We start from the raw sequence: 19,437 nt of genomic DNA on the forward strand, positions 1-19,437 counted from the left end.
CGAAATATCAGTGACCAAGCCACTTATATTTTAATGATTGGAAATCTTTTTAGACTTACAAACCTTACAACATATTTTTCAACCATATATATTTGTCGAACTGCATTTTCTTCCATGACCGTGCTGAAAAAGAAGTAGAGGAACTACATATCTACTGAAACTTTATGACTGTCTCCGTTTGGCTATCATTTCAATTCATCCTAGCATTTTAGAAGCTAACAGGGAGAAGACAGCGACAAGTGTCGCTAGCCTAGCTAAGACCTTAAAAGTTCTCAAGTGTAATAAAAATAAAATAGCCTATATTAAGCACTAAGGTTAACTTTTTAAATAAATTATAAGTAATACCACAGTTTAATATATACAGTCACGAAGCTTGAGTTGATGAGGGTACTAGGAACAATAGGCTGTCCGGTACTATTTCGCATTGTCTGTAATGAGGCGATAGTAGTGATCCTAGTGGTTAGCAACTATCTATGGATGCATATTCCCTATGTATTTAGCATCGTGACTGTATATACTAGACTGTGGTAATACTGTGTTAATGTGTAAGTTTTTAATTCATAATAGTAATTAGTGTTGAAAATAGTGCTAAAATTAGGAGATTCATACATTTTTATACATAAAACTAGCCGTACCCGGGCGCTCCGCTGCACCTGTTACAAATAAATATAAAATAATTACATAATTAAAATAGGACGTTTGATCCAGGGAACATTCGTGTTTGATAGAAGGATAAATCGTTTAATATGTTACTTATTTGAAATTGTATTTAAATAATTAAATTGCGATCATTTTGGTCCAGGAGCACTCATTTGGTGCAATGACAATTCCTTTAAAATGTTTCTTATTTGTTATTACACGCAACTAAAGTTTAATGAAGATTGACATATCATTTAGTTTTAATGTGTAAACTTTATATTACTTGCTATATGTTTCCATTGAATTATGGTAATAACTTAATTTTAACCCTTGTTTCCTACGTCTTCAGTAAATGGCGCTTGGCCCACTATGGTTCTGAAACCTTCAAATAACTTAAATAGTGATACAGCACAAACAGTGATATGTAATTATATTTCTTTCTTTCGAAAATGTAAGAATTCACAATCTTATAATGTACCATTGCCATGGAATGAATAAATGTGTTTTTTCTTCCTACTCAAAAAATTTATATTTTGCACATGGGAATTACTGCAGGAACAATAACGCTACAATCTGAGGCGGCGGTGAAAAGGTACTGTATTGTTATTTTAAAAGTCTATCAGACCTACCAAATTTTGCATAGAATAAAACTTATCGGAAATCATTTTTAAAGAAACTTTTGATATGTAACATTTTTCACAAAAAGCAATAATAAGCGAGATATTTCGATTTAATTCAGGCCCCGTTAAATGAAGTATTTTGAATGCCATATAGCCTAAAATCTAAATTACAACGAACTTAATTTATATTTCAATTTTCATCGAAATTCGTTCAGTCATTATCGCGTGAAAAGGTAACAAACATCCAGACAGACAGACATACAAACAAAAATGTCAAAAAAGCGATTTTCGGTCTCAGGATGAATAATTATACATGTTAACACCAATTATTTTTGGAAAAGGGAAAATTACCTGAAAATTTTCGGCTACATATTTATTATTAGTATATATTATATTATATTATATTACAGTATATTATATTATATTATATTATATTATATTATATTATATTATATTATATTATATTACATTATATAAAAAGTGCGTTGATAACGGATGTATTCCGATAAGAAAGTTTTTAATTTGTTGTGAGGACTCTTGAATCTCAGAAGCAACAACTTTTACAACAGCGCAACATAATCTGCTTGGCTCATTACCCAATTTTTTTTGCATTGCATTTATTGCATATATAGTCTATTTTATGTATTTTAACACGATTCGATTGAGCATAGTTAAAATTTGAATTGTAAAATAATGGATTGCTAAGCTAACGTACTATTACTGCATACTAAATCAATACACTCTCGTTGTTCGCTAATTCTCTGAGATTAAAATGAGTGTGTACATAAATATTATTTTAAGAAATACAGAAAACGAATGTACAAAAGCCTATCAAATTTTCTGTGCATAGGAAGTTATTTTAATCTTACCTGTCCTCGATTTACTAAGAAGTTACTGTAATAACATTATAGCAGTATGTCCATCTAGAGAAACTACACTTTCCAATGTTGAAATAATAATTAATTATACAAATCGGTTAATTTAGCTTCCGATATTACTTCATACAAACACAGAAACATTGTCTGTAGGCTAAGTTTCATAGCTTTCGATTGTTGCTGTCCAAGGCCCCTTTTTCGATTGTTGTTGTCCAGGCCTCTTATAGACGAAGTCATTTGTTATTTCATTGCACCTTCTCAGATGGCGTCATTTTAATTTTAAAACTCATTTATCTCATTAAATATCAGTCCTATCAAAATTTTGTAAAGAATAAAACTTATCGGAAATGATTTTTAAAGAAACGTTTGTTATGTAATATTTTTCATAAAAATCAATAATAAGCGAGATATTTCGATTTATTTAATTCACGCCCACTTATAACCCCCCTTTTAAATAAAGTATTTTGAATGTCATATAGCCTAAAATCTAAGTTACAACGAACTTAATTTATATTCCAATTTTCATATAAATCGGTTCAGCCATTATCGCGTGAAAAGGTAACAAACATACAGACAGACATGCAAACAAAAATTTCAAAAATGCGATTTTAGGTTTCAGGGTGGTTAATTATATATGTTGGGACCAATTATTTTTGGAAAGTCGAAAATTACCAGAAAAATTTCGGCTACAGATTTATTATTAGTATAGATTACAGACCAACATTGCATTTAAAAAACATTTGACGTTTGTGTATATGTGTGTGTGTGTGTGTGTGTGTGTGTGTGTGTGTGTGTGTGTGTGATAAGTGTTTCGCCGCCATGTTGACATTCTTCTGTTGCTTGCTCAGCTGATTTTTGTGGTGAATTGCAGTGCTTAATCATTCTTCCCAACAACATTTATTTTTAAAACCAATATAATTAATAATACAATGAACACTGTTATAAATTTTATAAGTTTTTGGTGGTCAGAAAGGGATGTGTCAATTAAAATTATCATAGATTAATTACTAATATTGGATTGAGGAAACTACAATAGGCCTATGCTAAAAAATTCACTAACCACGTAATTAATAATCAATTTAATTATTTGTCAACACATCACACCATTTTTATAGTGCACCAATAGGCTTTAAGATTCAAGATTACGCAATTCTTAACTCTTAAATTGGACAAACCTCATTTCTCACACTAGTTTATTAAACCGTGTCGGACTGTAAAGAAAACAACTATCACAATGTCCATATGTTATGTGTTGTACAATATTATAGTATTGTGAAATTTTAATTTCTCTACTAATTTTTTTGTATTGTTCTATTAAAATTATAGCATATAAACTAATAACCTGTTGTATCCTATAGGATACTTTCCGAATTTAAGAGTTAATTATTCATACTTATGTTAGTTAATGTACGAACTTTAAAAACAATTAGAAAGGTTTCACGAGTAAATATGTTGGGACAGGGCCTTCATGTTATGGAAAAAGAATTTCCCGGGCCGCGGTCCCTCAAAGATTGAGAACCTATTCTTCTGCTACTTATGCGTTTCAGTGCAATAGAAATAGAGCATTCAGTAAGTTATACTTTGTATAGTACACAAACTTTCCTGTCCTCGGAAAACATTCCTGGAAGTGAACATGTAAGTACAGTGCGATCGAAATGTCCCTCCGGAGCTTCGTAAATTCTAGTAACTCTGTAGAAAGTTGGCACTCCCCATTCATTCCGGTTGGACTACCTCACACCCCCAGTCCATCATACGCATAGCGGCCAGTGCTGCCACTTGAATTCTCTGGACTTCTTCCCGCCACGGGCCATATAAGCACTGCGGAGAGACTTCTCGATCGCACTGTACATTCATAACGTATGAGAGTTAAAATTACAATATAGCTGTGGAATTTAGATCTGCATATAACAAACTAAACCGCAAAATGTGAAGTCACACAAGATATAAGATTTGATTCGCATTTGCAGGTGCTCCTCTCGGTTTCGTGCTGCCTCGTTGGGATGTCGTACGGCATGTCGGCCGGCCACTCTGCAGTGCTACTGCCTCATCTGCAGTCCGCCAACAGCTCCCTCGTCATCGATGAAAATACCGGATCATGGATTGGTATACTTATACTAATTCTAAAATACATATTTCGACTTATGCCATTGAGTACTTTAGTAACATTTCTTACTATGCAATGATTACCACCGTCATTCAAATCTATTTTTTTTGTAACGTACCGTATTCGTTTAAAATGTGTTAGTCTATTGAAATGAATTGAAAGAGGAGAATTTGGAGGACAAATTTAAAAGATACGCAAACGCGCCCTTGCAAGGGGTTCGGGGCTGTAAGAAACTAAATATGTGATCTCCAAGCCTGTTGGCCACTAGTCTCACTCCTGTTTACGCTGCTCCACTCAAGGAGTTCTAGAAAATTTTGAAGGGGAAAGCCGAAAATGGACGTAACCTCTTAGGTACCACACACGCGTCTATGTTAGTCTATGAAAAAGACGGCCCTTTTATTTATTTATTTTTAATCTTCCTCAACTTGGTGAGGTTGCCAAAGACAAAGAATGTTAAATAGTAACATTTAAGATGTGACATTAAAAATGTTTTACAAGAAATTTGTTTATAATTAACTGAAATTTACAATAGTTAATATTTTACAATAATGAAAATTTGCAGTAAAATAAAAAACAGATAAAAAATAGAATGAGAAAATTCAACTGTAATTTGAATTGAAGTACAAGTGTCGCCGTAAAATCTGCAGAGAACCCTTCAAAGCTATCATAGAAATATCCTTAATTGTTGTTGTTGGCACTCCAAATTTATGACAGAATGAGACGAATCGTTTTGTTATGGTCCCTCTAGCGCCCACCATTAATCCGACGACTTCTGTATCCCTGAGTTTATATGATGTTTTGTAATAAGGGATAGTTGGTTCATAAATTGTCCTTTTCTCTAGATTAACCTCCTCGGGTTGATTCTGATGTGTCTCAAATCTGACAGTCGGATCCAGAATATAACCTTATGTCTCTCCAGGTTTAAATGTTATAATATCAATACGCCGAAGACTTCCAATATCCGCTATTCCATGGACTTCTTCATAGGTAGTGTACCGTAGAAGTGGGTAAAGTCAATCAGTGGGTGTAAAATCGATCATTTGCGATTTTTATTGAAAATTATATATTTTCTCAGTTACTTGTTAAAATTTTGTTATGCTGACTAAGCGAGAGGGACAACAAAAAGTCTGCGAATGCCAACAATGGGAACACTGTGTAATTACCGTTGAAGTGAAAATTGTTATTCTCAACTTTTTCTCTTAAATGAAAACAAAGTCTTACAAACTCTAAATTATAGTCAGCAGTGAAAGGAGACAGGAAGTATACGTAAGTATTTTTCGTTGATATTGTATCCTGAAATAATAGTTTTGCAGTTCGTAAATGTTAGTATTGAAACTTATTATTTTAAGAAAACTTGTACCTTTGTAGGGTTAAGTCGATCATGCCATCGATCTACTCGGAACAGATAGGACCAGCAGGAAGAATAAATTGTTCACCGAAATACCTCCAACTAACACTTATAAACAGAAAAGTGTCATAGTATAGCTTATATTGATGGGTTAGTGGGGAAAGAGGAAGACGAAATTATGGTGAATATCTTGCGTAAGAAAAGCACTGCCAAAGGAACATATTTTGTATACCCCTCTGTACCTGACTATGGGAACAATGTAATTTCTAAAGTGACATGAGGAGGGAAAGATTTCAAATAACATCTGATATAAACCTAAGCAATGTTGAATTGCATTTTAGATTATAATTGAAGGGTAGTATTTCAATGTAAATTTTGAATTCTTAAATCTTTTTTGTTGGTATGTGAAGTATTAAAATGTGTTTTCATGTTTTATAAGTTGGCAATCATAGTCACGATTGTACAGTGGAGACCTATAGGCCTAATTGTATCGAATAGTATGATCACAGTAACAAAAGATACACTATATGATGCTATAGGCATATATTGAAGATTATTATTGTTTTTACACCCCTTATAACAAATAAAATATATGTAATACACTTAATTTGTTTTTTAAAAACATAAACAGTGATCGGCTTTACTCCGCAATATTTTAAAATCGATCTTAAACTAAAAATTCAATGGTGATCGACTTTACCCTATTTAAGCAGGTAACTTCGATCACAAGTCAAATAAAAAAACAGTTTTTTATAGATTGTAATTCAATTTTTGTAACGTGTCTTCATAAGTGAAGGATATGACGACAAAATGCCATTTTCTGAGGAACTTCGCTCCATTGCATAACCTCAATATCATAAAAAATTGCAAAATTTTGATCGACTTTACCCTCTTCTACGGTAGCCATTGGACTTAAGGTATGTTGCGTTTACAGATCTGATCTTGTGATACCTGCTGTTACGAAGAATTTCGCCAAATGGGCATGAACCCAAGACATGAGCCAAAGTTTCAACCTCACTGTGGCATCGTTACTCTGTTCTATTGTCAACCACTCGACTATTCTCTGCAATCGGATTAATGAATGAGGAAGGTGGAGGCATTTCAGAGGCTCAGAGCCGATGAAGCAAAGGTGGAACAAGAAACAAAGGGAAATCGACTTACTCGGAATATGCGTGTTGCATAACAGCTTCCTGCAGGATGGGCCTAATCAAACAAATCCGTCTTCTTTTGCAGCAAGCGTCTATGCCATCGCGAGTCCAGTGGGCTGCCTGCTGGGAGGCGTGTCCATGGATATCTGGGGGCGCAAGAAGATCAACATGGTTGGCAACTTGGGGATGATCGTGGGCTGGCTGCTCATTACGTTTGCAGAGAACGCGGCCATGATCATCACGGGACGCGTCATCGAGGGCTTTTCCCGCAGTTGCATCGCCACCTGCGTTACGGTGAGACAAAATGCGGACATCTTTGAAATTGACACGCACTATAAGGGAATTAAGTTCCTTTGCATTAAAGGGTGATGGGTGACGGCATTTGGAACGAGAAACAAGTTAGTCATTCTCACAATGATGACGATAGAGAAACCCAAAAGCCCAATAGATGTAGGCGTCACTACTGATATACTGTAACTGCACAATTTAAAATATGTTTATGATTAGGGCTAGGATTTTGATGACCTATAAATCATGAAAAAATGTTCTAAAAACAATGCGCTTATGAACTAAAAATCTTTCAAAAATACCCTTAAAATGCCCTAAAAACTGATCTTACATAATTGGCTTAGTAGGAACATTAATAGGCCTATTTAGACTAGTAATTAAATTAAATTCTAGTACCAACATTCAAGTTTATTTAATTTTACATACTTTTTCTAAGCAGTACACTTTAATTAATTATTTTACCTGATGTAGCTCCATGTAGTCCACTACAAGGCCACTCTTTTCCGGAATTAGCAGGTATAGAGGAGTCTATATTAAAGGAGTGGTTGGACTGATGCATTACATGAATGTGTAGTATGTTAGAATGCAATATTTGTGTAGAAAAGCGATTAAAATAATATACAAAATAATGGGTATTAGTTGAAAAAATATGTAGAGAAAATATCAAAGGAAATAAATAATATTTTACATTAATAATGGGGATTTATGGCCAAAATTAAACGAAAATACCCCAAAAATGACCGAATAAAACAAAAAATGCTCTTATGAGTTGTAGGAGGTAAAAAATGCAAAAGAATGCCCTAACAAATATGTTTTAAAACACTCAGTTTATCACATAACATACAAATACTAAAGCAGCAATGTTTCTGGCTTACTAGAAAAAAGACACAATTTCATCAAAATTGTAGCCCTATTTATGATTATTTATTTTTAATATTCTATAAACAACAGATGAAAACAAATTTAAATATAACTATGCATTACAAATAAGAAGGACTTATGGATTAGGAGAAAGTATTTAACAAAAATAAGAGATAAAAAATGCAGAAGTTAGGAATGTAGAGCCAAATTCCGTCCGCATACGAATAGCTTCATGAGCCCCAGAGGCTCTTCTTATATCAAACTCAGAAACCCATACTATTCCCAAGACTTAACATCAACCCATTTTTACAATTTCGGATAGTAGATGGAGAGTATTGGTGAAATAATAGAGGGAAACGGAAGTAGCCCGAGTAAAACCCTCTGAAAAGTCTGCTTTGTTCACAACAAATTCCATCACATTCTTCAGTACTCTAACCCGAGCTATTTGGATTCTAGTCTTCAAAATTTGTACTCATACTACGCTATAAATACTCGTTCACAACACCATATCTCACTCTCTATTCCTAAACATAGAACATCCTTCTACTCTTTATCTTTCACCGTTTCTGCAGTTCATCTTTGGCACTCTCTAACACAGCATATCCGAAACTGTCGGAAATTATCAAGTTTATAAATGTTAACACTGCATTTCTTCAATGCGGATTCCCTTCAGTTATAAGCCCTTTTCCATGTCACAGTTTTATAAATTTCACCATTACTCTACCCTCTTGATCACCAGATTATTTTATTATGATAGTTTTTTTTTTATTTTGGCTTTTATATTAGTTTATTACATTGCATTTGCTGCGTTCTTAGTTTTCCATCTTAACTATATGTAAGTACTAATTGAGTTACTCTAATCGAAAGATTCTAATTTAACTTTTTGTACTGTATTAACTTTGTTATCATTTTGTAATATGTTAGTATTTTTATTCTCTTCACCTTTCATTTAATTTCATTAATTGTGTATTTCATAACTTGGTAGAGTATAAGAAAAGGCGCTTTGGCCTTAAGGTACAGCCTACGTACAGCAGTAAAATTTTTGGAAATATTCAACTTTTTTTTCCTCCATTACTGTACTGTATACCATGTACAATAATGAAAATTGGTATGTATAAAACACTGTCCTTCTGCTATATGAGAAAACTATTTTTACGATTTAAAAATAATAAATATATTCTTCCCTCATAACTCAAAAACTTGTTGACTTTTTCAAGTTCTCTCTCTTATTTTATTGCTGAAACATATATTTACAATATCATGCTCTTTCAACTACATTCCTTAATAAATAATATATAGTTTTTATTTTGTTTAATAGAGAAAAACTGATATTTTACCATTTTAGAAAATGAATTTATTATTTTTATCAGACAATCTATCAAAGATAGAGATGTGATCTTGCATCATATTGTAGATATGATACGCATAAATACACACTAAAACGTTCATTACCGAATGTTGGATAGTTTTTGAGTTATGTGGAAAACGCATCATCACTGCACAGTGAACTAAATTTCGAAAAAAAAAAAACAAAAAAACAAAAATGTAAATAATTTTTTTAAATCGTAAAAATATTTTCTTTTTTATATAACAGAAGGACAGTGTTTTACACATACTTAATTTCATTATTGTACAAGATAAAGTAATAGAGGAAAAAATGTTGAATATTTCCAAAAAATTATTGTTGTGAGCTGTACCTAACCCCTTAATCCACCAGTAGGCCTACAAATAAATAAATCAATAAATTATTATTATTATTATTATTATTATTATTATTATTATTATTATTATTATTATTATTATTATTATTATTATTATTATTATTATTATTTAACCATACATTGTTATAGAACGGCAACAAACTATACTTCTTATCCAACGTGACCGCAAGCTTTGTGTTTACAGGTGTTTGTGGACGAGCTGGCGAATCCCACATTCCGAGGTTTCATCGTGTGCAGCATGTTCACGTGCGTTTCCATAGGCATCATGGTTATCTCCAGTCTGGGTGCGCTGGTACACTGGCGCGTCGCTTCCGCCATGGCGGTTCTGCAATCGGTCCTCATCGTCATCTCCTTCTGCTTTGTGGTCGAGTCACCCACCTGGTTCGTGCGCAAGAACCGTCTGGAGGAGGCGGAGAAATCTTTGCAGTGGCTTTGGGGTCCGGAGAAGGACATGCAGGTAAGTGATTCAGGCCGCTCATCTGGCTCCTGCGAGAGCTGGTTCATGTAGAATTCGGGAATTAATGAAAGAGTTAATTAATTAATGAGAGGGAGATGGGAAGAGGAATTGTAAAAGGTAGGGTAAAGTTGCCTATTTCCGTGATACCCCTAATCCCGTGATATTTTTTTAAAATTGAATGCCAGTCAAAGCTTTGCCGTTCGACCATAGCGCCAGACATCTTTCTCGAAAGAGTGCATCTTTCGCTTACTTTTGAGAATCGCTGAACTCCCTAGCTAGATACCGAATCCCGTGACATTCGGTGAAAAAAACGTATCACGGAATTAGGCAACTTTACCCTACGAGAAAACGCGTTTTTGGAACGAAGTGACATGAGTGACACTAAATTTCACATGTAAGATTTGAAATGCACTACGTTACAGAGTTTTCATATCAGTCATATTCTAATGCTGTCTTTTGTAAAATTATTACAAAGAAGTGAAAGCAGGTATAGATGCTAGGACACTTAAAAATATAGGAAAAAAAAAAACAATAGTAGTATTATAAACTAAACATCTATCAAATACAAGTAATAATTGCCGATGTATGTTAGCTTCACAGTAACAAAGATAAAAAATAAAATCCATTACAATACATTATCATAAAGGTGTAAGGCGACACCAAATAAAAGAACAATATAAAATGCAAAAACCGCGTATATACAGGTGATTCACGAGGATCTACCGTCTTTTACGGAGCTTATTTCCGAAGACATTCTGAGCAAAAAAGTCACTTAAACATGGGTCCTATTCTCAATATTTACAGAGTTACGTTTTGTTATTGAAACGCATTGCTGTGAACGCGTGATCTTGGTCAGCGTGCAGTCAGCAAGCAGCCAGCGCGAGCGATACGGAAATTAAAGATAGGCGTATGCAGTTATGTAGAGCTAAGAGTGCCGTTCACAAGCGTGCGGCCAAGTGTATTGAAGCGGACGGCGACGTTTTTTAAAATGTGTTGTAAACTTTCCAAGACTGTAAATTAGGATGCAAAATTGAACTGCAAATAATTAAGTCGATGGAAGTGATGTGGTTTGTAATAATTGTTGTGATATGTGCGTAAGAAGAATGTAATTTTCTAGTTAAAAATAGAAAAAGATGTCTGTACGAAGCAGACAGCACATTTTTAGCTTCATAATGCTTGCCAACTAAAGAAATGATACTTCTGAATGGTTCATTCTCTATTTGTATTATTCTTGGCCTTCAAACTAAAGAAAAAACTTATTTTACAAACAATTTTAAATTAGTGTGACTCTGAAAATAATGAGAATGGGAACTATACTTATATGACATTTTTTAACAAAATATAACCTCCGTAAAGGACGGTAAATCCTCGTGAATCACTCTGTACATTGTAGATCTCCGCTATAAATCAAGCCATCGCGTTCGTAGCTACAAAGCCATAGAACCCGGATTCGACACCAGAAAGGAAAACTGAAATTTATTCTCCTTCAACACAGAATGAGTGTACGGCATTTCTTATCTTTAGTTCTTCCGGTGTTGTCTTAAAAGGTGAAACTGCGTCATACTGTCTATTGACCAGGTATTTCCGTTGCTTGTGAAATTTTAATGTTGGTTGAAAAGCCACAGTGTTTCACTTCTGCAGACAGATGCTTTACCATCTTCATCGTCGTCATCATCATCATCATCATCATCATCATCATCATCATCATCATCCACTCCATCATCATCGTTATCATCATAGGAGAGTTATTAAAATACATAAAATTGTAATCGTTATAATCATGGGCTCCGGAAAAATGTACTAACAAGTAAGACCGAAAATATATCATAATAATCACCAGGACCACTACAACCACCATCGTTATCAAGACTCTTAATCAAGTATAATTCAAGATAAAAAAATGAATAGGCCTAATTAATTCATAGTGTTCTGCCCAAGGCCAAGTATTTCACTGCAAACCCAGCATTCTCCAGTCTTTCCTAGTTTCTGTCTCCCTCTTAGTCTCCGCATATGACCCATATAACTTAATGCCGTCTATTATTCCAAATCTTCTTCTGCCCCGAACTCTTCTGTCTTTCACCATTCCTTCCAGCTTCAGTAGCCATTTCCTTTTTCTCTTCCTCATCAGTTTTAACATTATTCTTCCTTCACCCACTGTTCCAACACAGCTTCGTTTCTTATTCTGTCTGTCCATTTCACACGCTCCATTCTTCTACATATCCACATTTCAAATGCTTCTAGTCGTTTCTCTTCACTTCATCGTAATGTTCATGTTTCTGCCCTATACAATACTACACTCCACACACAGCACTTCACTAGTCTCTTCCTTAGTTCTTTTTCAAGATGTCCGCAGAAGATGCTCCTTTTTCTATTAAAAGCTTCCTTTGCCATTGCTAACCTACTTTTGACTTCCTGGCAGCAGCTCATGTTACTGCTTATAGTACACCCCAAGTATTTGAAGCTGTCCACTTGTTCTACTGCCTCATTTAGAATCCGCAAGATTACCTTCTTTACTTTTTTTCCTACGACCATGGTCTTCGTCTTGTTTGCATTATTATCTTCATCCCATACTACTCACAGCTGTCACAGTAACATATCCCTTAATATTGTCTCCTCTTCTGCTAACAATACCATAACATCAGCAAATTGTATGCACTTTATTCTTCTTCCTCCTACTATCACTACTCCCATGTTCTGAAAACAGTTCTTCACTAAATACTCCAAGTAGATGCGAACAGGATAGGTGAAAAATGGCATCCTTGTCGTACTCCTCGCCCTATTTCACTTCCTTCTGACATTTCTTCTCCTATCCTGACTTTGACTCGTTACGTATAAGCCTAAAGATTACCGAACAGTCTCCTCTCTTGCCAATCCATACCAATTTTCTTTAGGATCCCCATCAGTTTATTCCAATCTGTCAAATGAAATGAGTGAAAACTCGATAGAATATGAAAGAATGAAAGAAAAAAAGAAAAAGTCCAAATTACTTTACATTTCATTGAAATAATACACATTTATATTCATTTCTGTGATTTTTCTCTTTCTTACATCTACTGAATATTTTTCAAAGAGTGTGTTCACCATGACTTATAAGTAGAAAAAAACCATATATATATATATATATATATATATATATATATATTATATGAAGAGCCTAGTATCAAATATGGACAAGAGCCATTTTCATTATTTGCCAGTAGAGCCATACCGTTGTTTCATTATGTTAACAAGTAGTATATGGTACGAACATTTTTGTATGTCATATTGGTACTTTATTAACAACATTATTCACGTCGTCACTTAAAATTAGTTTCAAGCACTTTAAAACGTACATAAAAAGGACACTGTCCACTTTTGAAACTAAGATGACTTTTGTCCGCTTTTTAATTAAAGGAAAATGCAAGTGTCCATTTTGAAACATACAACCCAGGATAATGATAAGAAATTCCTATCGGAGTTATAATTTTATTCTTACATTAATATTTAACTGTAGGCCCCTAGAACGTAGAAAAATTAAATTTAGATTGCTATTCATAGTTCTATTCAATTCTCATAATAATATCACTTTCACTTTTCACTCTCGTCCGGAATACTAGACACCATGCAATACGAGAACTTAATGCTAGAAATCTTCCTTCTATGAGGTACACCAAGACGTCCACTGTCTTGCAAAAGATGGAAGTTCTCGCCGAGTTGACATCATTGCCATTGATAGAGGAAATGACAGAGCAATTATCATCGATCCCACCGGGCGCTTTGGAACTGCAGTTGAACAACCCATAGCAGTACATGAAGAAAAGAAAACCATCTATGATCCTACAATTCAATACAAGGACAGATTGAAGTATTTGGCCTATTGTTCGGAGCAAGGGGAACAATTCCAAAATTCTCAATTGAATGTTTTAAGTCTTTTGGAATTCCTTTAAAAATTTTGAAAATTATTGCTATAGATGTAATGAAATATTCTGTTCAGAATTTACGTAATCACCTGTACACCTAAATTTCTTTATATTCTATCTGATTACTAATAATTATTGAATAAATGTACTTTCGCAAGGGTAGCTTCCATTTGAAAATAATAATCACAAATACTGATAACACAAATGTTTATTTTCATTTCTATTTGTTTAGTATGTTGTGTCTTTTGGCAACCCTTACTGAAGGGAAGCTACCCTTGTGGTTTTTATTATACTAAAATCTTGCACAGATAATTTGTGGTTCATTTAAAGGGTTTTTAAAACAATCTCATTCATTATGAATATCTACATTTTTATCAGAACTCTGGATTGCACCACTGTACCACTGAAGACAGGGTTATTCCTTGCACTCAATTCTGAAATGTTTACTTAGTAACTTCTAAATACCCGCAGGTTTCTCTGGATTTACTTTGATCCCTATTTCAATTGGTGAAGGATTCATTTCCAATCGTTTTTCTTTAGTACGTTTCCATTGTTAAGGATTAAATTTACATTTTCTGGTCAGTTCTGGTATACTCTTCAACTTATTGCGCCCCAAAATCCTTATATTTAAATGAAATTTCGAAATAAAAGAGGACGTAATCGCTAAAAAAATATATCTAAACTCATCAGAAATGTCAGAATGTGAACATTAACTGATCGCCATGACAGTTTTAAGCCAATTCCAGTAATCTGATTGGCTGAAACGGTCATGTCCGCATTTGAAAGATATTATGTATGGAGGTGTCCGATTATGAAAGTAACAAAAAACTTTAATGTTCACAAAAGCATTTAATGACAGCTTCTAAAATAAACAGACCACAGATTTAGAAAGAGCGCGAAAAATTCTATAAGAATCGATTCTTATCTACATTTCGATGAAAATGGCGTATGTGCGTCTTTGATATCATACTTCTCACATACAAATATATCATAGTTTCAGGTATAGCTTTTTAATATGTTCCAAATATTTCACTATGAAATTTAGACAGTTTTCTCCTGAAGAAAATGTATATAACATATATACATTACATACATATATACACCATTTTACCCGAACTTTGTAGTTCCAATTCTAACTTTTTAATATGTTCCAGACATTTGACTAGGATAATTAGACACTTTTCTTCTGCAGAAAAATACATACACGCTACACCATTTTAACCGAAGTTTTTAATTCTAGTTCTAGCTTTTTAGTATGTTCCAGATATTTGACTCTTTTCTCCTGAAGAATATAATTCTTAAAAAAATTCAATTTTTTGGTCTTTCCAGGCAATCACTTTCCTGAACTAGGCCTATATATTCCGTATTATTTATATTGCCATAATAACCTACAACATACGATCTTCCTGAAAGATCCTCAGAGTTAGTATGTATTTCCTGAATGTGTGATGTGCCTTAAAAGGCTTCAATTGTGTTTATACTCAGTTCCATTGTACCAAGATTTCTGCCAGAATATTGCTTCCGCATGGGCAAATTTGACAGTATTTGTTTCATTTTTCAGGTGAAAGAAGAACTGAACGATCTTATAACGCGCCTGAGGCCCAAGGAGCAATACCAGAAGACGTCAATCTTCAAGATCCAGATCATGCAGACTCTGCGAGGTGTGTTTGTGGCCCGGATCATGAAGCCCTTCCTCATTATTCACTCATACAATATCTTGCAAGCCTTTTGCGGGTTGGGCATCCTCACTTATTATACAGTTGATGTCATCTCCAAGACGCGGGAGTCTGGTTACGAGATTTTGGACGACTACTCTGTCACAGTGTTGGTATCAGTTGTCCGTGTGGTCACAATTTTCATTTCCTCTTTCCTCATGCTCACGGTAGGGCGTCGAACTCTGTCCCTTATTTCTGGTACCCTGTCGTCAGCGGCTGCTCTGTGCCTTGGAATAGTGCTGTTCCTCCGCCACCTTGACGCAGGATCACCACTTCTCCCGATAACCGAATCCAAATTGACTTTCAGTCTCATATTAATGTACTCCGGAGCTATGTCTTTTGGGTTCTTTGCTCTTCCTTCAATTATGATCGGAGAAACTCAGCCATCGCATGTCAGAGGCTTCGCCTGCGGTTACATCTACACGATAAACGATCTCCTTTTGGGAGCAGTGGTCAAACTTTACCCCACAATGTTGGCCACCATGCAGATCCACGGTCTCTTTCTGTTCTTTGGAGTATCGTGTGTTGTTTGCACAGTGTTCGTGTATGTGTTCCTGCCAGAGACACAGGGTTTGACCCTTCAGCAGATAGAGGACTACTTCAGACAGCCAAATGTGATGTGGTTAACAAGAAACAAGTACAAGAAAGACGAAGGAAAAATAGAGGAAATCGATGTAGATACTGTACGAAGAGCATAGATTAGTTTTAAATGGGGAAAAACAATTACGGGTTTGGGTTGAACCCTCTACGTATTTTGACGTTTAGGATATTGACTGTATCTTCAAATTTAGGTGAGAAAAAGAGTGGAAGGTATAGCAAGGTAATACAAATGGTTAAAACCACTTGATAACACAAAATACGAAGGATTATATTTTACTAACGAACGATGAATTACAAGATAAGTACCAAGATAGCAATTTTATGAAAAAAGAGCTATGAAGATAAACAAAACTGAATATTTACGTGACAGTTGGGTAAGAGAAAGAACAGAGGTAAAACAGGTATTATACTGTAGTTTAAAAATATAGAATAATTAACAGTGGCTTGAAAACTTATAATTGACGGAGTGGCAGAGAACTTCAACAAGAAGAAACAAGAGATATGGTCGGATTTCTTCTTCACAGGCGCGATGGTCTACAGGAAATGGACACAAGCCAGATACGACTTATGACACGCAGTGACTAGATTCGCAGTACATAGATTCCACCATCGGAGACAGAGAAGTACCACGACCCGGAAGACAGGTGCAAGTGCAAACTATGTGGATTGAACTGTGACCGATATCATCTATTTTGGTGCTAAAAAAGGAACAGCTCACTAACAAACTTCTGCAAAAACTGAAAAAAAGAAACATGCCCATTGTGCGATATTCCTTCTATTATTAAAAATCAATAGGGAAATTACAACCCAAATCTTTCTTCAAGAGCGTTCCTGTGATGAGATATTTAGAATGTTCCTAAAATTTCTCCACATCAGAGATGGAATAGAGGCCAATTCATGTCCCGGTTCGGTGCGAGACATCATGCATGTCCAGTGTCTTCTTTTAAAATAGATTCCATGCCGACGTCCGTGCATTCGTCTACACATATCGCTTTATATCCAACAGGTTTGTCGACTGTAAGTGTAAGAAAGTTTTATTATGACACAATCCACATATGAGGCTCTTAGTTACAAAATCAGTTACATCACTAAAACATAATTTTTCAGTATGAAGGAAAAACGTTTGCAAGGAACCAAGGATTTGCAACCGATACTGTTTTTCAGCCTAGAAATCCATGTGATGTGTCTGGCTTTGGAGCATAACAGTGTTATAGCAGTTGTAGAATCATATGAAGATATGAAATATAACATTAACTCATTTTCGAAAGAAAAAAAAATGGTAGAGAACCAAAGTAATAGGAGATAACACTGATTTTCGGGCGTTTCTTCCACTTAAACTCTCATAGAATCAACCATGAAATTGTGATCAGGTTCAATTTAGACTAGAACCCTATTAATTACATTAAACATTAATGTACTTCACTATGCTACATATGATTACTCTCCTACAATGCTGTAAATCAGCGCTCCTATAGTTAATTAACCACTGAAATCTTGTACTACGTAATAAAGCAGCGATTGTTCCATAAATTTTCAATATTGAAAGTCTCGAAGTAACCATATTTCGTAAATACAGTGGTTCTTTCTGATTTGTAGCAAACAATAAAGCCCTAAAGGTAGGAACGAAAGTGCACAATAAAAATCCAAGTTGCAAGAGAAAAACATGCAACTCAGTGTTTTAGGGCATTACAAGAAGCCTGTGGGAGAGAAGTCCTACCATACTGAACTCTCGCACGTTGAGTGGAAGCGAGGCATTCTCTTTCAATCAAGAGTTGACATCCGAAGAACTTTCAATTGATCAGTGAGAGAGATATTCGGAAATGCTACTGCAGATGGAGTCCGCCGTCTTCCAAGTATTTTGCAACGTATTGTTGACATGGCAGAGACTATATTTCAATTATGTAATGTCAAAAGTCACCTAAATAAATTTAGTGTGAAACAGTAACTACGTTGCCATTACTTTTCGAATAATTTACAAAAATTAATACAAATCAACCCGTTGCGCTGCAACCCATAGAGCGTAAAGGCGAATTACTCAACTGTATGTCTGAGGTCGACGAGACCATTGTCCACTACGAATTAGCACGATTGTCTTCCCACACGTTAGAGCTGACTTTCGAAACCGGATGTCGCTACTTACTGTAGGAGAAAATTCCTTTCCTCATATGGACTTTATCCAATATTCATTCCGTATCGCTAGTGTAAGGCATAACTCTACCTCGCGGAACACTACAACTTATACAAAAATAATATTTCATGAAGATAAGTGAACAAATTCCTACTTCTGAAATACATAAAAATAAATCATTGGTATACATTTTTCTTCACTCAAATTGAAATATTTTTGTAAAATATTTGTTCAATCTTCCATAGTAATTCAAGTTGTACAAAATATTTAAAGTTATTTTTTTCCCTCTTTTTTAATTGGTTTCTTGGATTTAGTGTTGTATTACTTAATTGATAGTTGAAGTTAACTTATTTATGCATGATTGATAAGCTGCTGTAATCAATGAATTCTTAATAATTGCAATACATTTGATTAAATAACATATTATTTTATTTTGGTGATTACCTCCTCCTATAATTTATATATATCAACACTTAATGACAGAGTGTGAAAAATAATAGGCCTACAGTCAGGGTGCGAATTAACGGTGGGGATGGGGAGGATCCCCCCCCCCATTATTGGAAAGTTATCTCCCTCTCATAAAGTCATATTATCACCCCTGTCAGGGATAACTTCTATCCCCCCTCACAAAATGTAATTGTTTTAATACGAGTATATGTACTTTATAAAGTACAAAGTAAGCAAAAAAAAAATATATATATTTCTGTATTATCGTCACCGACAAGCTGACAACAATCAATAACTTAAGAAAGTTCACGGACATAATTATTATGACGATCAAGATGCAAGACAAGCAACTTAGTGCGACCAAGCGTTGAGCCGTATCGAATGAGGATAATAATAATTTTATGTATGGTATTCGCTATCTAGAATTCTATCCCCCCCCCCTCATCAGAAATCTTAATTCGCACCCTGCCTATAGTGTGTTAGTGTATGTAAAATAATAGTAATATACGTTACAAGAGCGGTATGTTGACGTTTTCATGGTCGAGGAAAAGATTGAAAAAGCGAAACGTAGTTGAGCTTTTTTAATT

At 34.6% G+C, this 19,437-nt stretch overlaps 1 protein-coding gene across 4 annotated transcripts in view; it reads left to right on the forward strand.

The window, feature by feature from the left end:
* The window catches only part of LOC138709294 (facilitated trehalose transporter Tret1-like), a 44,014-nt gene extending 25,180 nt beyond the window's left edge, over positions 1 to 18,834 (forward strand). For all 4 annotated transcript variants that reach the window (XM_069839961.1, XM_069839960.1, XM_069839963.1 and 1 more), the window contains exons 3-6: positions 4,102 to 4,237; positions 6,820 to 7,028; positions 9,789 to 10,061; positions 15,522 to 18,834. In XM_069839961.1, coding sequence (XP_069696062.1) covers positions 4,102 to 4,237; positions 6,820 to 7,028; positions 9,789 to 10,061; positions 15,522 to 16,373 — 1,470 coding nt within the window. In that variant the 3' untranslated portion in view covers positions 16,374 to 18,834. The remainder of the gene's footprint in view (positions 1 to 4,101; positions 4,238 to 6,819; positions 7,029 to 9,788; positions 10,062 to 15,521) is intronic.
* Positions 18,835 to 19,437: the final 603 nt, after the last annotated feature.

Source organism: Periplaneta americana, chromosome 11 (genome assembly GCF_040183065.1).
Source record: "Periplaneta americana isolate PAMFEO1 chromosome 11, P.americana_PAMFEO1_priV1, whole genome shotgun sequence".
NCBI lineage: Eukaryota > Metazoa > Arthropoda > Insecta > Blattodea > Blattidae > Periplaneta > Periplaneta americana.